The sequence below is a fragment of the Nesoenas mayeri genome (genome assembly GCF_963082525.1).
Source record: "Nesoenas mayeri genome assembly, chromosome: 5".
Lineage (NCBI taxonomy): Eukaryota > Metazoa > Chordata > Aves > Columbiformes > Columbidae > Nesoenas > Nesoenas mayeri.
In genome coordinates this window covers 56,837,766-56,863,014 of record NC_137548.1, presented here as the reverse complement: position 1 = coordinate 56,863,014, position 25,249 = coordinate 56,837,766, and the positions used below count along the sequence as shown (strand labels likewise).

General features: G+C 43.0%; 1 protein-coding gene across 1 annotated transcript; it reads left to right on the top strand.

Moving 5' to 3' along the window:
- Positions 1–802: 802 nt before the first annotated feature.
- RIC3 (RIC3 acetylcholine receptor chaperone) lies at positions 803–17,551 on the top strand (the record flags this gene model as incomplete). Its single annotated transcript, XM_080345216.1, has 6 exons — positions 803–950; positions 8,390–8,613; positions 9,827–9,905; positions 11,961–12,054; positions 15,898–16,046; positions 17,064–17,551. The coding sequence occupies 6 exons, from the start codon at positions 803–805 to the stop codon at positions 17,549–17,551; spliced, it is 1,182 nt and encodes a 393-aa protein (XP_080201342.1).
- Between the last annotated feature and the right edge of the window lie 7,698 nt (positions 17,552–25,249).

The window sequence follows — 25,249 nt, the reverse complement described above, 5'->3', positions numbered from 1 at the left end:
CCCCCCAGCCCTCACAAGCGCAGTCCAGCCGGTCCGGCTGGTGACACGGGCTCACAGCATGGCAGGACAACGCAAAGCCACCAGTGCCTGCCCGCTCCGTTCTGACACCTGACCAGCTGGGACACCACTGAGACCCCACACGGGAGAGGAAAAAAGGCACCGTGTAGATTATTTCATATCTTCCCCCCTCAATAAGTTCGCGGTGCTACAGCCATGGCAGGGGCAGGCAGCCTGGAGAACACAGCAGATTAGGAAGAATCAGAGAATGGTTTGGGTTGGAGGAGATCCTTAAGATCATCGAGTCCAACCATAACCTAACTCTAGCACTAAACCATGTCCCTAAGAGCCTCATCTAAACACCTTTTAGACACCCCCACGACGGTGACTCCACCGCTTCCCTGTGCAGCCTGTTCCAATGACTGACAACCATTTCTGTGAATAAATGTTTCCTAATATCCAATCTAAACCTCCCCTGGCACAACTTGAGGCCATTTCTTCTCCTCCTATCACTTGCTACTTGGGAGAAGAGACCAACACCCTCCATGCTACAACCTCCTTTCACGTAGTTGTAGGCAACGATAAGGTCTCCCCTCAGCCTCCTATTCTCCAGGCTGAACAGCCCCAGTTCCCTCAGCCGCTCCTCATCACACTTGTGCTCCAGGAACCCGCGTTTCTGGGGTTCGGGGCCGCTTTTCACCAGAGCCCGGTCGCCGCTCCCCCCGCTCCCGCCGGCGCACAGCGCACGCGCGCGCCTGCGCACGGTCTAACGGCGCCGTGACGGGACCGGCCCCGCGCGGCCGCCATGGCGTACTCGACGTGCTGCCGGGTGGCCGCGGTCTCCTGCCTGGTGCTCTGTGTCTCCCTCCTCCTGCCGCGGACCTTCTTGTCTCGGGGCGGCGGGAGGCAGGAGCCCGGGGCCGCGCCGCTCGCAGCGCCCGCGCCGCCCGAGGGTAAGAGGCCGCTGCGGGCCCGGCCGGCGGCGGCTCCGCTGAGGGGAGGGCGGGCCGCTGCTCGCCGCCAGTGCCCCCGCCCCGGGACGCCGAGGGCCGTGTTTCGGCTGCCGCTCGGGGGCTGGGCGTAAAATGCGGGGGTGGCTCAGCGGTGGCCGGGCCGGGCGGTGGGTCCCGGTCAGCTCGGCGGCCCGGGATGCTGCGGGGCTGTGTCCCCGGGCTGTGTCCCGGGGGCCCGGGGCTGTGCTGAGGGTGCACGGCGCGTCTGGAAGGTTCTCTGCTGCCTGGTATGGAAAAGTAGTGTAGTTAATCCTTCCCGTTGGTGTTAGCCACCTCACTGTCTCATGCTGTCTCCTTAATGGAGTGTCAAAAGATTGAATTTATTGCTCTCACTGTGATTTACCCGTTTCTTTTTCTTCTAAGATAGTTTAAAATCTTCCAAATTTCGTTTTATCTTATGTAAGTGGGATACTAAAGCTACAGGAAAGAGACATACCACTTTTTTTTTTTTTCCATTGCGATGCATCACTTTTTATTTGAAAGCTTCATTATTTTGTTATTTTCTGTACAGAATGCTTTTGTTGTTGCATATGAAATAAAAGTTCATTTGAATCATCTTCATTGTTTAGTTTCCTACTCCAGTATTTCAAACTTGGCTTTCGTGCACCATATTCTCATAATAAATGTGCCACTTGACTCATTTAGACTCCATCCTGTCCTTGCAATCCCTCGGGCCATGTCCTTGCTTGCTCTCCCGCTCTGCATGTCCCCTCTTAAGTTCCAGAGGAATGGGTTCATACAAGCACCTCCTATTCTTTTCATGCCTGTTGCCTTTGACTGCAGGTTTTTGTCCTCAAGGCACTTCACAAAAGTAGCTGCTGTCATAGCCCAGGTCTTGCCAGAAAAAGAGTTTTTCCCAGGGCTGCCCGCAAGCCAGCGGTGAGGCTGGTGGAAGGACAGAGAACTTACAGGTTGCGCTGGTGCTCCCGTTCACTGACTTTATCTTCTGCATCCTTCCGACAGCCTGGTTCTTAGGTGATTGCACTTCAGTGACATTTACTTCGTTTGACCAGGGGTTTTTAAGGACATTCAGGCTAAAGTTACTGCTCAAACATTATGTTGAACTGAAATATATTACTTACATACTACGGCTACACTTCCATGGTTGCTGTGTGTGTATTCTTGAAGAACTTGAATATAATCTCATGAGCACAGTAGATGTACAGGTTTATAGTTTCATTCATAATCTCTAACACTGAAGTGGTAGCTACTGGATGGTAGCTGATTTTGTTGATAGCACATGAAGAGCAGCACAGCAAGGGCAGGGTGCGGGGCTCCGCCAAGGCTCAGCAGCCAGCATGGGGGCTTGGTGAGGACTGTGGGGTGTCCCGCCTGAAAGGGGCTGGGAGCAGCTGCTCTGGGAGGTGGGACCTGTCTCTCAGTTAACTTCTGCTCCTGAGCAGCTCCTGACTGATCCTGGAGTGATGCTGGATGATGGAGTTGGACAAATGGTTTTCCCACAGCAGTGGAGTTGTAGGCACTTGTCAGTTAATGATGTGGTGCTTCTTTCTTTGGCTGCAGGACTGGCTGAATTGATCTAACAGAAAAATTAGATTAAAAAGAAAAAATAACACCTTGCACCCAAATTATTTTCAGTGACGTGATGTTCATACCTGTTAGCTGACTAATCAAGGCCACAGTTAAATGCTTAAAATAATAATGTAAATATTCAACAGGTAGCATAAATACTCTTGGCATCACCCTGCAGATGACAGTACAGCACAAATGAGCGTGTACCTGGTGCAGAGTGAGCACTCGGCGTGCTCCTCTGGCACCCCAGCACTCGCCTTTGGCCAAGGCTGTAATACCTCACCTCAGCTGATCCGTTTCAGATGAGAGTTTATAGTCCATATTTTCAATTTGATAGCAAGAATTTCATGACATCTGCTCTCTAGACCAAACTTTATTTCACCTGAAGTTATTTTTTTTATCGGAGGAGTAAATCTTGGTGAACAGTTGAATTCATATCTCTGTCATTAGTCATCCTCTTCAGTGAACTGATAACTGCAGTTACTCGACAGAGGTCTCAGGAACTTGAAGTAATCATGTCATTTTTGAAGTTAATAAAGTGCTTATTGTAGTCTTGGGGGCAAAATGCCTCTGAATAAAACATTCTTAAAGTTTACTACCATTTGTTAGAATTCAATGTTACCAGAAGGCTTTTTATCAAAACAGGCTTTAAGCTTAAGAATGGCGTTTTCTCTAATAAAGCCATTTTCAGAGGTCTCTTTTAAGAAAATGGTGAGCATAGTACTGTAGCAGTTAATATTATCTTTCAGACAGGAAGGTTGTTCTTTTTCACAGCAGTAGGTTCATCTATATGAAAGAACATATTTAAAGAGCTTACTCTGATTAAAGACTTACTGTGAATGTATCACATTTCTAGTTTATTTCATGACAAGTGTTAGAATTTAAAAAAAATAACATTTTTGGAAAAGAGGAAAGAAGAGCTACTAGCAGTTTGAAAAGTGCTTTTAAGTCTAATGTTCATAAATATATGCAATATGTTTTGTAAAGCTACTCTGTAAGTTGGTAGTTTAAGAAAAACATTACAGCTCGATCACAAGAGGGGTGTAGTCTGTCTGCATTCTTATGAATGATAACGTGGCATCAGCTTTAGAAGAAAAATGTGTGGCTGTTCAGGTAATGCCTGTGGCCATGGTGGATTTGTGCAACACACACATCAGTTGCCTGCAGGTGTATTCACTTCAGAAAATTACGATGTTTCCATTTTGGGTAGTTCTTGTGTTTTCCTTTTTAACCTTCAGCTGCAATATTTTCTAAAAAATGTTCAAGCATTTGGCCGTGTCCATTAAGAACAGAGTGGTGCGGTGGTTTAAAGTAAGGATTTCAAAACTATCCTTCCTTCTACCCTTTTTTTGGGTAGGACTCTAACGTTGTGCTTCTGAAACACAGCTGGAGCTGTTTTGTAAATGTCAGTAAAAGAGAAAGAACTAAATAAATGCATGCTGTTTGTCCATTCTTATCTTGATGTTACACTGTCTGCCAGAATCAGATTTATAAAAAGATTTAAAAGGGAAAAATATAGATGAGTGCATGTGTAAAACAAAAACATGGGTCTTGTGATGGTGTATAGTAAATACTGAAATAGTAGCCTCAACAATGAACCAAACGTAAACTTGTGGTGTTATAAAAAGGATTCATTTCTTGGGCTTTCTGTGAGCAGTGGTGTTGGGGAAAATTAGAAGGTGTTAGAGAACAGCAGCAGAAATGATACAGCAGCTTGAAAGAGAATTTAGATTAAATGTCAAGAAAACAGTTTCTTTATAGATTATGCTAAACTATTATACTAAACGTGGAGGCTATGCAAGGAAAACTTACTGGAGGACATTTTAAGTTAGTTTATTATGGAGTCTGTGTGTCTTTCTGTGTGTTCCCATTTTCAGCTTTAGAACCCTTTGGCCAATTCATCTAACTGGACAGGGAGAGAAAATGAATGTTTTATGAAGATAACACTGCTGAGAGTGGATTAAAATTGATTCAAGAGTCCTGAGACGAAGGTGTCAGTAGGGATGCCTCTTTATTGGCATCTTCCAGAGAGCGACGTCTTGCATATCATACTTAGCAAAAGCTTTGTTTAGAGCACACATCTTTAGACATGAAGTCCAACGGAACAGGAGATAAAAACATACAAAAATTCTTGAGTTCTGGGTCTCACAGAAGCGTATTTCATTTCTGATCCCTGTGACTGTCTGAAAAAGTGGTGGTTTTTTGGTTGCTACAATGAACATTTTATCAGGAAAATGTAAATGGCACATAAGCTTCCCTGAACATGGGAGTCTGAGTACAGTTTGAAGACAGGTTTGAGAACTGGAATGGCATTGCTGAGGCAGGAGGCTAGTTCTGTATCCCACTGTCACATGTGCTTTCAGTTAAAGCTTTTGCAAAACATCTAGCTGCTTTGTTCTTGGTCTGTGTTTTTTTGGTTGGTTGGGTTTGCATGCACAGTAAGGAACAGTCAATGTCTTACTTGGAAAAACCACACAATCTTAGCATTTCCAAACCAAATCAATGTAACCGTGGTTTTGAGACAGAAACCAAGAAAAAAGGCAGAGTGCCTACTGCAGAGCATGAGAACTGTGGGTGCTGTCCTCCAAAGGAGCAGCTCGGTTGAGCTGTGAGGAGCGATGAGAACAGCATCCTTTGCTTTGCTGCCAGCTTGGACAGGTTACACACACTTCCCAGACTGCCATTTCCCATCTCTGACTCTCCTCCTAACGCTTCCTGGGGTCTGAAGAACATGCACATTGTATAAATGAAATCATGTACCCTAAAGCTGATGGATGGAGTGCAGATTTAATGTAGCAACAGCCTGTAAGTTCTTCCTGTATGTTATTTTTTTATTATACATGTATGTATGTATCCCAATATTTTACAACTGGTCAGATGTTGCAGAAAGACATATTAGCTAGACTATGAGTTGATAAATTATACAATAACAACATGATGAATTATACAATAAGTTGTCTAAATAAGTTTATAAATAGTCAAGTTGGGCTCGGTAGCAATTCCTAAGCTCCATTAGGTAGAACACATAACAGCTTTCTTGGAAAAAAGGTAATTGAATGGTCTGAATATTATCAGCTAATTGGCTGTTGCATGAGTTATGCTATAAATACATTTTTAAAGATTTGCTTTTTCCAGTTGAGTATTGTCAAAAGATGAAACAAAACACAGTAATTCTAACATGATACTGCTAGTTAGGACTACAATTCTACATTCAGAAACATACACTCTCTTAAGAAATACAAACATTAGGAGGGGCATAGTTTTACTTCTGGACTAAAAGCTATTGAGGGGACAGGATTGGACAAAGCATGCTTTTCTTGCCCTGTAGCTGGTGTGCAAAGTTGATTTAAAGCATTGTGGCAAATTATTAGACATGTTTGATAAACCTTAGGTAAAGAGATCACAAAGCCAGGTGGGGTGTATTTGGTGGAGTTATCACCTGCAGCAATCAGGTCTGCCTGAAGCTCTTGGGCTGTTGCAGGGTAGTTGAGAGATGTTTCAATAGCAGAACGGGTCTCTGGCTCCCTCCGGAGCTCTAGGCTGGTGCTCTTCCCTTCCCACAGCACGGAAAATGCCCTTCTGTGCTCACCTGTCACTTGATTTTATTGATGGAGAGCATGTCATTGGCTCCATCTCAAAGTGGTTTGTTTCACCCTGGAAATGTGGAATCCAGTCATATCACCTACTGCTGTGCGAGGGTGTCGAGTTTTTTAATAGGACAAGGTATGTTGTTTAATTGACAGTGGCATCCAAATTGCTATGCATTTCCACTTCTGTGCTGTGTATTTGACAGCTTTTTGTGTATGGTGCTTTTAAGTTGCCTGTGCTGTTGATTTCCTCTATAATTTGTATGGGATCTTCACAATAAAAAGCAATGAAAAACATATTTTTTTAAAAAATAAGTAAATGATTATAAAAGTTTAAAAATCAACAGGGAGGATTAAGAACTAGGAGCCATGAAATTCCCCTATAAACTACTTTGATAATGAAATTACTAGTGTGTGTCCCTTTGGCCTGATTAATTGAATTGAATCTTTTAAAGCACAAACAAGGCCTTATGGATAATTTAGAAAGCTATTCCCTTTAAATACAGCTTCACCTTTGTCAGTTATTTTCTGCTTTATCTCTTTTTTTAAATAAATAATATTTGCATGAGTATAAGATGTTTTGCAAAGGTTTGTCTACCCTGCTGTTTCATCCCTGCCTCCGCAATACTGCTCTCTACACGACATCAGACTTGTATCCCCAGTGACCTACTGCTACAAGGCATTCCTGCTGGAGCAATGAGGCTTGCTTGTAAATAAGATGCTGTTATTGCTTTCCATCACAGACTTTGAATAATTCACTAAAATTAAAGCTCATGATAACAGCTTCCTCGAAGTTAAGCCTGAGCTAATCTGAGAGCAGTTTTGGTCAGCAGTCGTATAACTGGGCAGTTTCACTAAAGCCTACAGCACTCAACATATGCCATCACCTAAAAGAAAATGTGTTTTTAATAGTGGAACTCCATGAATTATTGATATTACTTCCTAATACGTATTTACTGTAATTTTCTGTGCTCAGGAGTTTAGCCACCTATGACAGCGTTTCCTAACAAGAGCAAATGTTAATTTAATCTGTCTCTTGTCTTGCTTCTCATAAAAATATTTGCAGCTGGGTACTTTGAGCAGTAACGTTAGCTCTTTTCGGTGCCATTTCAACCCTGGTTTTAATTTTCTTTACGCAAGTGCATGCTGCCTGCCTGGCGTTCCTGCTGCCCGTGCCAGAGAGGGAGTTTTGCAGCTGAGCTACAGCCGGGCTGGCACCCCCGGCTACGGCGCTTCCATCCAATGCCTCCCACTGCCACACTCACCGAGTCATTCAGTTCAGTCCCAAACGGTGGAAGGGAGTGCAGGGGCAAGTCCAAGCTGTGTATGGAGATAGAATGCAGGATGGCAAGTACAGAGAGGATTAGAATAGTGAATTTCATGGCAAAGATGTTGAAGGCAGCAAGAAAACAGAGTAACTGCATGAGCTTAGATTCATTGAGATCCTAGTGCCTTTCAGTTGAATGAAATTGTCCACAGCATCATTTCTGTCTCTCTCCAGCGTTGGTCTAGGATCCATGCTTCCATTTATGCTGACTCCCTTTTCTTGTTTTAAATCCTGCCTTCCTTAGGGCTAGAAACCATTCATTTCCCTCTAAAATGCCAAAGAGCGTATGTCCCAAGCTGTATTCAATCTCCTCCTACATCACTATACCCAATGCCATTTTAAGAACAGTTTAAGGTGCCACCACTTTTCTTTATCTTTCATTACTCCTTAGGTAAAATGCTATGTCTTATGGCTATAGCTGAAAATCTGTACTGTGTGACCACTGCAGTTGTGCATTGGGATACTAGATGGGTAGTAGTTTATGCATTAACATACCTGTGTGTAATATTGAAAGGCTTTGCGTAATATTGAAAGATCAGGCTCACAGCAGAAAACCCATACATTTTTTTGAACAGAGAACCAGAAGTAAGAGTTGGGGTTTTCATCCTGATAGGGATGCTGATTCACAGGGTCTTTGCACAAGTATATAGCTGTTGAACTCCATGTTTTGTTAATTGCCCTGCCAGCTTTTTCCACTTCTTAAAATCAAGAGAGTAACTGTGCATACCTAGCTCGTAGCACTGCGTATAGTAAATTACTGAGGACTGAATTCACAGGCTTACCACTTAGGGTCCAACAACTTTATTCATCAGTGGTGGTACATTTAGAAGTAGAGAAAAGAGGTCAGCTGTGCCTGCTGGTGCAGTTTTAGGCTGTATGAAAAAGGGTGAGAGGTACCAGAGGAAAAAATAATCATTGTGTGTTGTTTTTTGCAGGGAAGCTCGGTCGCTTTCCACCCAGGATGCATCACCAGGCTGCTCCCGACAGCCGAGCTGCCCCTCATTTTCCAAGGTCTCACCTGGCTGAAGCAGTTGCCAAAGCCAAGGCAGGTGGAGGTGGTGGTGGAAGCACTGGTGGAACTGGGAGAGGTCTTGTGGGACAGATTATCCCTATATATGGATTTGGCATCTTCTTATATATCCTGTACATTTTATTTAAGGTAAGACCAACATGAACTGAAAAGCCAGAGCAAAAATCAACTAAATACCCCCTCAAAACATAAATTATAGTCTCAATTTCTGTACCTGGTTCCAGATCAGCCTTGCTCAGGAAAAATGCTGATGCAAGACCTTTGACTAGTGGTTGAAAGATTGGGGTATCTTGTGGGTTTTTCTATTATAAAGATGGTAGCTGAAAATACAGGGATGGGTTGCTGAAATCTTGTATTGGCCTTTGATCTCTTGAAGTTTTTATAAGGATTTTTTTTTCCCCTGGAAAATGTGTATGTCTAGAACAACATTAGATTAATTTTGATTATACACATAGTATTATTTTCTATTATGTATAAATATTATGTATACTGTATATGTCATGTGTTGTGTTACGTATTTAAAGTGGGAGAGAAGGGAGTACAATTACTGCTACCCTAGCTGAGGAATTGCTTGAAAGCTAGTTTAAAAAAGCTCAGCCCAAATTCCCCTCAAGTCTTCCACACTTGATTTGAACTTTCCGAGTGTTTTGTTACATTGATGTGACTGGCATGTAAGTGATGACAGTCAGCTGTGTGGGAGGAGGGAGAAGTGGACTGGTGGAAATGTATTCTCCTTTGAGTGGGGGCTGAATCCTGACTGAGCAGTGTCCGAACAATTCAGCCTGCTCTGGACAGACAGGACGCAAGAACAACATTAACTGGGTGAGCTGATCAGACACGCATAAGACAAAAGAAATAGTCTGCAGTTTCCGTATAGAGCCAACCAGTATCTTTGCTGCAGGTATGAAGTTGATAAGCAATAATGGCAGAAAACACTGCAAGAGAGACAAGTGGGGTCACATGTAATTCCTTCAGAACCTGTCCTTTATTTCACAGTAATTACCCAATGCACTGGTTTTTTTTTTCCCGTCCTATACACAGAAGAATTACAGGATCAGGAGGGAGCAGATATATATTCTAAAATGAAAAAGTGATTTTTGATGAGTTATGGTTTCACTATGCTTAAAAATATAATTTGTTCCAAGTGTGTCTTCTAGGAGTTTTCAGCTGGCAAAATCTCCCAGGCATCTTTCTTGGTTGTCTGTTTTTGCTGCTGGGCATACTTTTCTGTGGTTACTTTCTGGCATATTTCAGTTTTCTACCCTTTTTTTCTGTTGCCTTTGAGGCTTATATATTACTATTGCTGTAACTCATAGCAGGGGTTGTCTTTTTCACTCATCAGCTGGCTTCCAAGGGAAAAACAAGTGCTGGAGAGCGGAAATGCCCAACTGCTGCACCTGGGAACACCAAGAGAAAAATCAGTGAGTTGGAATTCTGAGTTGTATCTGTGCCACTGTTGACTGTGTAAAGGCACAGTCCAACTGAGGTCTTCACATTCTTCAAATAAAGCTGCTGTTCTTCCCCTCGTAAAGAACAAGCTGGAAGCTTTTGTGTTGGAGTGAGCAAGAGTTAAAGTTAATTACTTTATAATCTCATTCAGCTAATGAGACTCTGTGATAGCAGCCCAATCCCAAGCCCCCTGGAAGCAATGGCTTTTCATGAGATTCACTGAATTAAGTGTACGGATTTGCAGAAAGCTATGTAGCTAATGATTAAAAACGAGTAATAGGATGTTCATCTATAATCCATAATATTCTAGTAATAGTATATAAATATACTATTAAAAGCTAGCTTTTTTTAAAAAAAATCTGAATTCTTAGCCATTACCAGGCACTTCCTTACTCTTCCCTTCCCCTTTTGCAATGCTCATTTTTGATGAGAAAGCAAATGGTATTCTGAAATGCTATTGTGATTTTACCTAAACATCAGTGGGATAGATTCAACTATTTGTAGACATTTCTTAGATAAATTAATAAGGTTGCTATTGAATACTGGATGAGTAGTTACCGTAACAGTATTTAACTGTGTTGTGTTTAGCTGGCTAAATTGTACTAAGAAAGGAAAGTACTTAAGGCTTTCTATAAAGTGCTAGCAGTAAGGTAATTCTCTTAACATAGCTGTAATTACCTTGACATTAATGTGTATATTATGAACACCTAATGTACTCGGTGCTACAGATTGCATTTTTAGTGCACTTGTACTGCGTTGTGCCTGGCAATTTGGGGCAATTTATTAGCAACGCTAATTATATTTTTTTCTCTAATGCTTGGTAACAGAATCTCACTTTGCAGTAAGCTAAATATTTACCACCATTATAACCCAAAGAACTAGTGATGAAAATTATTCTGCTTTTTCTAGAGCTCTCTGGATGAATTCCTAAAGCATTCATTGCAAGTTGTAACAGAGCAGGGGACAAGTCACGGGACCAGGAACCACTTAGCAGTGACTTGGAAGGAGTAACTTCCTTTCTCTTTGCCCTTCCCCTATTTCTAAAGTCTCAGACATGCAAAATAATTACATCAGTGATACACTGAGCAATGACATTCTCTGCAGAACAGAGGACTTTCCAAAAGCAGGATGTTTGTGGATGGCTTTCTCCATTCCCTACTCTGTTGGAGTTCCATTGTGCCTTTGTGCTGCTTAAATGGGTGTTCCTGGAGCAGCTGAATATTTAACTAACCCAGGCTGGTTTCATTTTGTCCTGCAGTTGGGAAAAATGAAGTCTCAGCTATAGGATTTTGAGCACGAGCCACGAAAGCCAAACAAAGCGCGCAAGCATTTTTGTTGACGTCCATGCTGTTGCATCTTCACTGTTAACACTTTTGGCTAAGTCAAAGCCAGTATGGGTGTTCTGCATGTACACACGTGTGCCGACTGCTATACTATGGAAACATTTTCCACGAGAAGTGCAACTCTGGAGATGCCGTGCTTTGCTTTGCTCCCCAGACAGACACGGCGCTCGCTGCCTGCCCTGGCACACCTCTGCAGGGCTGGATGCCATCGAGCCTGTGAACTTCATTCTCTTTGATAAAGATGTGGTTTTTCAAACTTTAGACTCGTTAGAAAATGCTCAAGTATCCTTTTTCCTCTGTTCCCAATGATTTAACAGGGAAATTCCATGAGAACTATTAATTCTGTAGTAGACAGTAAAACACTATGGTTTCCTTAGGAAGAAAGAGATGGTATTTTATTTTCCCTGACTTTAATCTCCAGTGATACACAGTGCCCCACTCACTCTGTTTATTGGAAGGTTGCTCAGGACCCTTGGAAAGAAGGTGCTTTCTGTGTGTCCTATTACACTGGCAATAGTCTTCGCCTTCTTATACCAGGATAAGTAGGTAGAACTCTTCAAGCCACATGGTTTAGTTGGCTCAGCCAGTTTGGTTTGGTACAGCATATGCTCCCTGTAGTAACAGGACAGGGATACATTTTCAAAGCTCCTACTGACAGACCTTGGCATTTTGTTTGTTTTACAGCTGACTATGAGCTCACGCAACTCCAGGAAAAACTGAGAGAGACAGAAGAAGCTATGGAAAAATTAATGAACAGAGTAGGACCCAACTCTGACAGGTATGTTTCAAATTACAGCTTTTTAAGGAGAGAGTCTTCTCTGATTAAAAATTACACTTCCTTGCATTGGCTATATTAAGATATAATTTTTATTACTACTTCAAATTGTAGAAAACTCATTTTGCACATCACGCTTTTTGTTCTGCAGGTTTTCTAAGAATCAATATTTAAAATAAATCATTTTTTCCAACTTCGTTTTCCTTAAACAGAAAAGCAACTATCTCTAACCCCCACACACTTTGTACAGCACATTATTTGGAAAATAATGACATATATGTGTAAACAGAAAATAAAACGCCTACATTTAAAGAATATAAAACAACCTGTCTTACGTGACCCAATGAATGATTCCTAAGACACACATTTGTTTGATGTTATTTTCCAGTTCTACACATTATTTTTCTAAACAGAAATGCCATTTTAATTTATGTAAGTGCCTGTTAGAATATCCATAAAATATTTCTTTAAGGGCATAATTGTATAATCATCTGCTTCCACAACTTAGTTCCACCCTGTAACTAGTAAATCCATGCATTTGCTTCTAGATACAAAAAGAATTGTAAAATCAGGATTTAAGAATTTATTATGTTTATGAATGTTTGCTATAGATCTGAGATCACTGTTCTACGTTATAAAGAAACACTGGAAACAAGTCTATGCTCTTCATAAGAAATGTAACAATACAGCAATAGGACAATGCAAAACTGCAGCGTTTGAAAATTTAAATACCATGAACACTGAGGTCATGTTTGCAATCACAAAAAATAGCTCTTTAGGTTGTTAACATGTTAACTTTGTCTGGATCAGTCTGTTTTGGAGAGCTAACACAATGCTCTACATGTAAGTTTAAGCTGCCAGAAATAAGTTTATGAGCTGCCCAGATATTGTGCTGACTCTCAAGACACGGTATTTTTTACTAAGAAAATGGCTTTAGGGTCTGATCCAGTATTTGTTCCACTCCATGTTACTGGCTCAGAGCCTTTATTTAGTAGAACTTCCTTTCTTTGTTCAACCGAACTATTTATATAGATGGACCTAAAGGCCTCAGGGGAAATCATAATCTAATAAAGAATTTTGTACATAGCCTCTTTAAAGAGAAGGGGAAAAGCACCTCTAGATGGAGCAAATAGCTGTTTTTCAAATACACGCAGACTTCGAGGCTTTCTTAATCTACACTGTAATACTCATTAAGTTCAGTAATACTGGATGCATGTCTTAAAATAACACATATGGTTAGAAAGTGCCATTAGAGCACGGAGTACCATGCTGGCCTTATTCAATCTAGATGTTGATAGATTTGAATAAAAAGGAAAGAGGAATAGAGCAAAAATTACTTGAGCTCTATTTATTAATATGCAGTTAAACAGAAATCCTTACAACAGAAAAGCCAGAGAGAAGTAACTGGTATCAAATTTAAACTAATGCGGAAAGACCCTAGGTGAAACCATGGCCTGTTATACTAGACATGGCAAAGCGACTGCCAGGCTGCCAAGTGATTAGTAACCATCATTTTTGGGCTATAGCTGCATTTTAATAGTGATTAAGATCATGAAGAAAAACAATACTGGTTGATGTGTCTTGGATACCATGTTAGATTATGGATTTTCACTGCAGCCATGACAGCTCTTCAGGAAATGTTCCCATCTCAGCATAAGAAATCTTTGCCTTTTAGTGAGCACTTTGAGTGTCTATAAAACATAAGCACTGCCACTGTGAAAAGTAATAGCTGTGTTGGAACTACAAACTCAGAATAAAAAGAATGACCTTTTCTTACACTGTAAACCTTTTGCAGCTGTTGTCCTCTAACCCTGGTACTCTCTCCCACATGAAGGCAGCCAGATACATTACACATTGCCAGCATCCTACAGTAGGTCTTCGCAGAGACCTTAAATGAAGCAGAGATAAGTGCATGGGCTTGGGTTTCTCCCCCTTTACAGGGAAATGTATCTTATAATTATGGTATCATCTGGAGGAGGAATACTCTGAAGTATAGAGACCTTGTATTGCAATAAGACAGTAGTGATTTCTAATGAAAGTGTCCAGCATATTAGGAATTTTCCTATATGAAATGCCACAGTGATGCAGCTGCATTGATTGATCCTGTTATCTGAGTTAGCATATCTTCCCATTGTGCTGACACAGGCCTCACTTGTCTTTATCCAGGTGATATGTACTCAAATTACAGACACTTTTATCTACAAAAGGAGGATTAGTTTGGCAGTTCTATTACAGCTTCTGTCAAAGGCAGCTAGCTGATGAAACCATTTCCTTCACATCTCAAATTCTACATCTGCATTACCCAGGCTTTTGAGAAGATGCCGTCCCACTGTCTTACACTTTCCCATGTTCTGTGGAACCGCAGCTTGAAGTGACTTAGTGCAAACTCTGAACGGCACTGGAACCCTATCAGCTTTTCAAACTGTGGGGCAAAGTGCCCCTTGGGAAGAATGGAGAAGTGATGTTTAGCCTTGTGATCTCAATTAAACAGTTTAATCTGGGTAGCTGCTAATGAAATCAGTGGGCCTGCTCCTAAGTTCAGTTACATGTAACTGTGTGTGCAGCAGTGCACAAAATTGAGCCCAGGGTCAGCACTTTGATCACCATCGCACAAACCAGCAGCTTCTTCAACTGCTGCTGTAGTCATGACAGTTGAGGAAAACCAGGATGGATACTGCAAGTTTTCAAGTTTATGACAATTCAGGTACCTGAAACAAGGACTAATCACCTAAATCCAAAGTGATTAACCTGTTTCCAGCTCCCCTCTCTCCATCTCACCCCTAAGATTCACTGAGCAGCTGTCTAATCTTGGAGCTTATCTGTCAGATGGTCTGGAGGTCACCAGAGATGATCTGACCTCATACAGCATCACAGCTCAGCACACGCCCAGGACCACTCTGCGTAACTCAGGGCAACAGATCCTGCCTCAAATTCAAACGCGCACCAGAACAGTGCCCTGGTCCTCTACAAACATCTGATCAACAACTTCAAACTCAAGATGAAACAAGCACAACAGTCAGAACAATTTTCACCCCTAAATATACCCAGTGTCTTTCTTATAGTGACCTACTGAGTTATGGAGTTCAGACCACCTTCCAAATACTTGTCTATGAGATCTTCAGGATACTTTTTTCCAGAGAAAAACATGTAATGAATACATTATCTGTTGGAAGTATTTTTGTTACAACAGTAATAACTGTATTACCTGAGCGATAGTAATTACTAGAATCAGCAGTGCAGAACCAGTCAAAACCATAGTCTGCTTTTAATCTGATTAAAATATCAATCATTTCCCACCCTCCCTTCAATTCTACATGATCTGTCCAGCTGACATTTCTTAACAAGGCCTTGCAAATGTAATACCTTTAATCTTCACAATTAGGAATTAGACTCTTGCGACTAAAATCTGTGCAAGACATTTTGATCAGCCACAGCAGTTTAGATGTAGCATAGGTTCTAAACTACATTTCCTTGTAATGCTTCAAACAATATATGGGACTCTAATTCTCACCTAATATTCTTTTGGAGGCCAGAAATGTCTGTAGCTTAATTTGTACCATAGCTCTTCATTGGGTGTCACTTCTATCTTGCTCTTACATTGGCTGTACCTAAGTTTGCATATTTTCCTTTACCTTCCTTTACCTAAGTTTGAATGTTTTCTGGATGAATGGCTAAACCTTTACGCCAAGCTGAAGGGCAGATGACATGCAGATGTTGAGTAGTGATCACACTTGCAGCCACATTTCTTTACACTGTGCTGGCGGGGTGGATCAAACAGTTGGGTTCAAACTTTGTGAATGGTTTGTAGTAACAGTGGACTGAATTCTGGTGTCTAATATTTCCTAGCAGGACTCAAAATGTTACAACAGACCATGAAAAAAGGTTACTTCAGCAACTCCGAGAAATTACCAGAGTTATGAAAGAAGGAAAATTCATAGATGGCATCTCTCCTGAGAAGGAAGCTGAAGAAGCTCCTTACATGGAGGACTGGGAAGGTGAGCAAGAGCCTTTCTTACCATTACCCTGAAGAGATGAATCAAGTAAGGATTGTAGTCCCAGATCCTTTCAAAATTTTTTCCTAGCTATCCTGCATTTTCAGCAGTGTTCAAAACTTTCCAAGAGGTGGTTTGTTTTGCAAAACATAATAGAAAGAAAATAGATTTTGAGGCATCCAGCATTTCCTTTAGTGTAAACACTACACTATCTGCTATGAAGAGTGGCATACAAATATTCACATATGCTCCATCTGCTGCTGGAGGTTTATTTTGCTGGGCTGAATTTCATGCAAAAATGGCAAAACCCTTGGAAATAAGAATCAGTTATGTTTTGGTTAACTTACACTTCACTTTTGATTAGTCAAAGATGCTTTGTTTGCTAAAATATTGTAAAAGTCAACTCCAGGAAGGCTTTTAAAAATTCTTTATTTTCATGTCCTTTTCATTCCTTGCCGTTTACTTGTTACATGCATCTGTTCTCAAGATATCCTAGTTAACTGCTCAAATGCAGACTTAATTCCTTGCTCTTTAAGAAGCTTTCAAAAATTATTCAAAACATAAAGCATAATAAAAGTGACCTCAAGCTCTGTTTTCTTAAGTACATAATACATTTTCTAAAATGAAATGCACAAAGTCATTGATGTATCTGTTTATAGCAGAAGTCTACAAATTAGAAACAAACCAACAAAAAGCATTTAGGATCTAAGACACACAATTTTCATCACTTAGCTCCCATAGCTTTCAGCAAAACTCAGGTAATTCACTCCCCGAAAAGTCACAATTGATATCCCGGGTCCCTAAGAGTAAGTGGAGTTTTCTCATATCCCAAGGAGTTATGTTTTGCACGTTCTTGCCAAGAATTTAATACTCTGACATATACATGGCATTAAATAGATGACACTTATCCTGCCCATGCTAAGAACAACTGTTCTAACAACCTTGTGTATCCAACACTGAAGTCAGTACTGCTATTCAATGCTGGTAACATCTCAAGCTGCCTGTCACTTTATTCCTAAGGTTATCCAGAGGAGACCTATCCTGTCTATGACAATTCTGACTGCTTCAAGCGCAAACACGACACCATCTTTGTAGATTACCCTGACCTGAGCCAGCCCTCTGCAGAAGAGCTAGCAGAAAGAATGGAGGACATGGAAGATGAGGAGCATCTGTGCAATCAAACTCTACCTGATCTCACCATAGCGAGGGGAGATCATGATTTAATGCAGAAAAAAGACGAGGTCACTGGCAGCAGTGAAGAAGAAGGAGACCTTCATCACAGCCAGAACACTGAGGGGTGCTGCTGCTGTTACAATGATGATGATCCTGCTGTCATAGCAGAGAATGCTGGGTTCCACTCTGAGAGTTGCAGCGAAGCAGAAGAGTCTATCCAAGAGGATCTGTCTGTGGAGTCAGAAAATGAAAATGCAGCACTGAGAAAGCAAAAAGCCAGTGATTTCAATGAAACAGGCACACTGAGAAAGCGCAACACAAAAGGACTTGAGTAACAGGGACAGTAGTGGACGTTATCTAGATGACAAAGGTCAAGGTTATAAACTGTCATTTGTGTGGTTTTTGTTCCCAATGAAGACTTCTGTGCTCAGCTCTTTGTACCAATTTCATTTCCATGGTAACAATCAGTCACATCATCTACCTGATGCCCTCTCTTGTAGTCTTATCATGGTTTACCACAACGTTGCCAACAGTGCTTTGTCCTTGTTTTTGGAGACTGCTATCTTGGAGCAGATTATCTGGTTCAGATATTTGTGATTCTGTCATATTCTGAAGAAATAGTCCTCATTTTTCCTCTCTGTCCTCCCAGAGTTTAGAAAAATGTCTTTTCTTTCTCAAGCACATCTGTTTGTACACTACCAAATACAAAAAATAATCAAATGTTTATATATTTATGAGATCACCAGGAAGTTGGAGGAGAAAGTATGCCTTCTTTCTCTTACCTGAACATTAACTGATAGCAGAACAGACCCTAGTCATAGATGTGACTCTTTCTTAACTGTGTCACTGCTGCTGCTGTATGCCCAAGACACTGCCATAGCCAAAATTCACAAAATTCATATGCTGCCTCAACCTGCCACCCATTTCCCAGTTTATGCCACACTGCAGGCCCAGTAGCCTCATCTATGCTGTGTTCCATGAAGCATGTGGGCAAGACTGAAACATTCCTAGTTTTGTCTTTGCCATAGCTGTGGTGAAACTCCCAAATGAATCCAGGAATTGAACCATACTTCGTGTTACAGAACACTGAAAATATTCCTGGGGATTAAAAGAAACCAACCAACCAACCAACACCACCACCAGCAATAAAGTTTGTCCTTAGAGGTATAGAAGAGATTGAGGGTGAACCTCAGATTGAAACTTCCAGGCCCCAGGGACCTCCTTGGTGGCCTCCAACAGACCCCTCACATGGCACCAGCACAGTGGCCCAAAAGATGCCAGGCCCCCCCTTCTCCCTTGGGGCTCTGTGCAGAGGAGATGGCACCTCCCCACACTCCAGGACCAGGGGACAGGGAAGGAGGGCCCACATAAGACTTGGCAATCAGGAATTGTTTTATGGAGTGCTGGGAACCCTTGTGCAGGCTAGCTGTGCCTCCCTTTCCCGCTGGCACAATGTCCAGGTGCTTCACCCCTCTCAGCCACTGTCAGGAATCAGGGGCTGCGCAACTTGTGGGGAGCTGCACTGGTGGGGGGTCACTGAGGACCCCCTGACCCTCCTGGAACACTCTTGTTACCATTTCATCCAGGGGAGCCCAACCATGGGAGGATGAGGAGGGGGCTGGGCCCAGGCACACAAGGGGAAGGGAAGGCAGTCCCTGTGCCCAAGAGGCAGCAGGAGACCACAGGGGAATGATTCCTAGGACAGGGGTTCTCAGCACATCAACCCTCCTTCTCCCACATGAAGCCATCTTTCAGACCACAGGCCCTCCAGCTCACAGAACAGCCACATTTCACCACATGCATCCCCATCACAGTGGCCTCCTCATGTCATGAGCTACCTCACTACCATTTGTTCCAGGCCCTACACACACAGACATCCCAGCAGCCACCTCACAATTCACTGAGCTTCAAGCCCCTCAGTTTACAAGAATGACTGAAGAAACGGGTTCCACCTCAGCAAGGTAAGTGGCTGCCCACTTTTGCATGGGAAAGCAGAGACATGCAGCAGAAACAAAATAGAAGGAGGAAGCACACCATCAGCAGCATGGTAGCAATGGCCATCACTCATGTGCCTGATGGCACAGAGCCCATGCAGGTAGAACCACTTGAAGAGCAAGAAGAAGCCATGGAAGTGAACTACCTCCAGCATGGCCACCCTAGCACCACTACATCATGCCAGGGCTTTCCTCCATGACACCATAACCATGGCACTGCAGGAGCACACAGCCAGTGCCCTACCATCAGCCCAACCATCACTTAACATTCTGTGAGTCTATGAAAACAATAGACCAAGAAATTAACAGTGAAGACACATTCCTCCTCTCCTTTAGTACCTTGGTGACTACACCTGGACTCCACTGTCATCTCTTGTTTTCCTCCAGTCCAGGAAAGACACCAATGTGCTGGGTGTTGGCCCAGCCCAGGGGCCACAGCACTGAAGAAGAGGCAGAGAACTGCCTCTGGTCACAAAGGTTGCAAGACACTGCAGCAGGCTGTCCAGATAAACTGTGGATGCCACATTCCTGCAAGCCTTCAAGGTCAGGCTGTCTGGGGCTTTGGGAACCTATGTAGTGAAAGGTCTGCCTGGGAAGACCATGGAACAGTGTGGAGGGGTTTTCATAGATGAAGATTTGTTGCTGAATTAGTCAGGCTCAAAGGAATCTCAAGGCCACTTCCAGAAGCTGAGAACAGAATCTGCTGTGAGAAAGAGGGGCGTTCCTCAATCAGCGGGGTCCTGGTGTGGCGTGAATCATCGGACGTATCACCAGTGAGACTCCAGTGCATGGACAGACCATGATACTCATTTAGCAAATCCATGCTTGGAGCGTGGACATGTGATTAGAATATAGTTGCACATATAAGGAGGCTTGTTTCTGTAATAAACGGCTTTGCGTGGTTCACATTGAATCGGAATGCTGAGTCCTTTATCGTTCCAACAGAACAGATCCTCCTAGAAGCTAGGAGCAAGCCCAGGATTTCAATACCTGGGTCCAGGACTAATGGCTGCACCAAGACTTTGTTTTTTTAAAAACATGAAGAGCCTTCAAGAGACAAGGTATGCTGGGGCCTGACACAATGCACCTGTCCCAATGAGGGGGTTGGAAGTGTCTTGAGGCAGGAACTGGTAGGGCTGATCAAGACAGCTTTAGACTAGAATGGATGCAGGGAGCAGATACCAACAGCATTGCAGTAGGTAAACTGAGGGTTGGTATGGCATCACCCATGGGTGGTAGTGCTACTGGGAACATTTACAACTGCTCCTGGGGCACAGAGAGCTCAAGAATGTACCTGAAATGCTTATACACAAATGCACTCAGTATGAGAAACAAACAGGATGAAATGGAAGCATTGTTTACCTTACAGAGGGATCTGAGGGGAGGTAGCGCAGCTTTGGTGGTACCTGGCATCCAGTCAAGGTCCTCAAATGTGACCAGAAGGCAACAAAGCTGCAAGCAGTGTTCTGTGAAAACAGCTAAGGACTTTAGGCTTTTTTAGTCACAGCTTAAGCATAAACTTCACCTATGGAAGCCCCAAGTGGACAGGGACAATCTTGCCCACTTTCCTCAAAGGGCTGATTGTAAGGTTATACTGTGTAAGTCTAAGTACTCTTTAACTGTTAAGGAGTAGTTACACTTATACAGCCCTAAAATTACATTTGGCCCTTTGAAGGCAACTGCGAGGCTCATGTGACCCCTGGTGAAAATGAGTTTGACACTCCTGCCATACAGCTTCCTGAGGATGGGGCATGGAGACGGAGATGTTCATCTTTTCTCCCTGGTATCCAGTGATACAACACATGGGAATAGTCCAAAGCTGCACCAGTGGAGGTACAGGCTGGACATTAGAAAGCATTTCTTTACCAAGAGAAGAAGTTCAAATTCTGGGACAGGCTTCCTACAGAGGCAGCTGATGCTCCAAGCCTGCCCGTGTTTAAAAAGCATTTGGACAATGCCCATAGTACCATGCTTGAACTTGGTCAGCCCTGGAGCCATCTGGCAGTTGGACCCGACGATCACTCTAAGCCCCTTCCAACTGCACTCATCTGTTCTATTCTATCCTATGGCACCTTAAGCAGAGGGAGACGATTCAAGACAGCCAGCATGGCATCAACAATGCAAGTGTCGCCTGTCACAGAAGCACCCCAAAATCAATTTAGGTAGGTGGTAAGTTCTAAACAGACTTGATTGATTCTAACCAGAATTGTTTAGCAGAGAACCAACTACAAACAGGGTTTATCCAAAATTATTCAGCACTCCAACAACATCCTAAACCACATATTGGGATACCAGTTTAGTTACTACACAGCTGATTCAGACTCAAGGTGTCCCAAAAGTTTAGAATGATGGTTCAAGATGTGCATCTACCCACTCAAAAACTGAGAACTCTCAAGGGTACCTGGAAGGTGTAATCACAAGGCGAGGTGTCTTAGTCCTTGAGAAAATCTCCGTAGATGGTGTCCCAGTCTAAGGAGGAGAGTCTCTGACCACAGCTGCACTCTGTGGAAGACCAACTCAAAGGGAGTCTCAGGTAGGCTCCATTTATACCCTCATTGAATATAAGCTTATGGTCATTTATGGTAATGGTCTAGAAACTTCCCTGAACAGATGGAAGGTCAAGGCCCCTGTCTGTTGACCAAGGAGTGTATATGTGACCACTGTCGTCTACTGTCTAGAAATTTCTAGTGCGTTTTTTTTTGGGGTGCGGGGCAAGTGCCACAGTGGGAGGTGCACCTGCCACACATCCACCCCATTACCAGAGTCATGATTCAACTGGTCTCTTCAGAGCAGTGGTGCAGTCACCTCTTGCCTCTGAAGTTAAAAGGAAGCACAGTCTTCCCAAGTCTCAAGGCCCACTGTGAATCAGCATTTCTCTGTTACCTTCCAACCATTACAAACACAATCAGTAATTACCATCAATAATTAACCAACAACAAAATTATAGCAACAGTCATCAGTGGCAACAGGTAAGTAGGTAAGCACTATTCAAAGGTTGTAGAAGGCTGGTTAGCCATCCCGGCAAAGAAAAACCAGACATCAAACTTTTTCCACCCAATTAGTCCCCAGTGTGGCATTAATTGCCTGTATCCTTTGCTGCTTCCTTCACCTCATTTAGTCCTGAAGCAGCACTGATACATACATGTGGATGGAGAAATTGTCTATGGACATGTCCAAGACTTCATACACTCTAGCATTCTTATACTAGTATTTTGCATTGTTTCTCCTAATATATTAAATAGCTCTTCTGCACAGGTGCATCTAAGGGCAAAGATTCCTTGTCCAGTTTGACACATTCACTGACTTCCAGAAGATAAAAGTATTTGAGATATAGCCACAGAAAGAGGTAGTGCCGTTTTACCAAGTCCCTTTGGCAGGTATACAAAATTAGTTCTGTATCTTGAAGTTCCATTATGCCATTGCCATCATCATCTGCATTAATAACCCTGAACTTGTTTCAAGGGTTATTTGAGACAGTTTCTTTATCTGGACAGCTACAACAGCTGCCCACAATCCAGGTTATCAGTAGATTTGGCCATAAATATTGTCAACCTTTGCTGCAGTATCAAGGCTTCCATCATACTTCAAATTGTCCACACTGGTCACTCTCACCACTGCTAGAAGAAATGACAAGATTGTCCATTTTTCCATTGTCCTGCAAGAAAAAACAAAATTCAAGCTCTGAAATTCGTCTTTCATGTTCCAAGTCTGGGATTATCCACCAGACACAAATACAGTGAGTTTTCCCACTTCCATTCAGAGCTTCCCAGGCATATAAGCCTCTCAGTTTTGCCAGGGTCATGGGCACAATACTGATAGAAGGTAATTTCACCCTGACAGGTTGGCCCATGTGTGCTTCTAATAGAAGCTGGTCCTTTCCATTGTTTGGTAAGGAAACATTGTCTACTGGTGGCCTCTGGGGACAAAATGTCTTGATTCTGGGGCTTCCATAAGTCCCCCGGCAGTCATTAACAATGAGGACTGCTTGCGTTAGCCACGTGTCCCAACTGGGTTGTGAGAAGTCAGTACACTTTTTAATCAGACCATAAGCCCCATCAGCAATTCCACTAGCGTGGGAGCAATATGGTGTATGGAGCACTCAATACCTTACCCTCGAGCCCAATCTTGAACCACTGTGGCTGTGGAGTGTGTTCTGTTATGTTCATCTTTGAGAACATTAAGGGCCTCTGCATGCTGTGAGGTCCGATCCCATGGCTGTTCCTCCAAAGCAGGTCTTATCATGTGCAGGCAATCACTGAAAATCCCAGAAAGTGTCTTCTCCAGTACCCCAATGTGCCCAATAGCTGCTGCAACTTTGCTTTGCTGTTCAGGGTCTGGCCCCTCTCAATAGCCAACACGGTATGATCATCAGTACTAAAATAGCTCCCTCTCTCCACCAGGCCCCTAGGAATTTAACTTCCTGACCAGAACCTTGACATTTGGAAGGTGGAATAGTTTAGTTTTTGTCAGTAAGCTCTGGACAGTCTCAGCTACCTGCTCAACCTGTTTCGTATTGCCTCCATCCACCAAGATCTCATCTGTAGATTAATATATGTGAATACCTGATGGCACATTCACAGTGTTAATGAGTAGAGTCAGGGTGTTGTGCGTAGTGGGAGTGTTTATACCAGGGGTGTCAAACTCATTTTCACCAGGGACCACTTCTGCCTCACAGTTGCCTTCCAAGGGCAAAATGTAATTCTAGGACTGTATAAAAATATAGGAGTAGTTGAATTTATACAGTCCTAAAGTTACATTTTGCCCTTGGAAGGCAACCACAACACTGACACGGCCCTCGGTGCAAATGAGTTCGACACTCCTTGTTTATTCCCTTGTGGAACACAATTCCAAGTGTAGTGTCTCCCTTCCCAGGTAAATTGGGGTTTGTCCTCCTTCTTTAGAGAAATCATAAAGAAAGTATCTTTGTCATCTAAGGCTGCCACCCACAGATGGGCTGCTGCTTGTATTGCAGTCACCACTGAAGTTATGTCAGGATGGCAGTCGTAAAGGGTGGGGTGTTGCTATTCAGTTCCTGATAATCAATAATGAAGCGCCACCACCCATCCAGTTTACAAACTGGCCAAACTGGAAAATTATAGGACAAGCGAGTGCATCTGATGATCAAGACCGTCTCTGTAACACCCTGCTGTGCTGCCCTCAGCAGGAGGTATTATCCTGAGTATGGGTTTTTCTGTATATCAGCAACACAGGACCAAGCTGCCAAGTTCTAACGCTATAGTAGCTTCTTTAGACTGCAGCTGCAGGGGAACAAACTGCGAAGTCTGAATGCTGCAGCAACTTCCTCGCAGAAGTGAGCTGTGAAGCCCTAATGAGAGCAGCTTTCACCCCAGAACTGCCTTATTAATAAAAAAGAAGAGAGAAAGAACACCAAAAAACCCCACTCCCTCAAAGTCCCCCTCAAAAAACTCACCAAAAAAAAACATCCAAGGAGACCCCAAAAACCCACCAAAAAAACACCCCAAAAAACAAAACCAGAACACCCCCCCCAAAAAACTCAAAAAGAAACCAAAGAACCCACAAACAAAAAATCCTAAAAACAAACAAAAAAAATCTAATCGACCAAAAACAAACACAGAAACCCCTATAAAGTTATCAATTTTGAACCCACAGGAATATCACGGACAAGTGTTTACCATGCAGGGTGGGTGGCTCACGCCCTAATCCGCAACTTTTGATTTAACAGATTTCGCTCCCCCCCGCAGAGGCGTGAAAGGGTTAATTAAGTTTCCCTCCAGAGGTCGGGGGGTGCAGTCGCCAAAGCGGCTTTTCCCCCCTCGCAATTCGTTGCCTCCTGGATCGCATGTTCCATCCCCGAGATGCTGAGGGGCGATTGCCGGCGCTCCCCCCGCGGCCCATGCCCCGCTGCCCCCGCGGCATGTCTCCGGTTCCCGGGGCTCACACCGGGCTGCCGAACCCCCTGCTACCGTGCTGTATCACGTAACACTTCTGGCCCGGTGAGCACGTGTACTGCCGCCATTTCGAGGGTTTCGCCGATTTTAAGTCCCTCCGAATCCCACC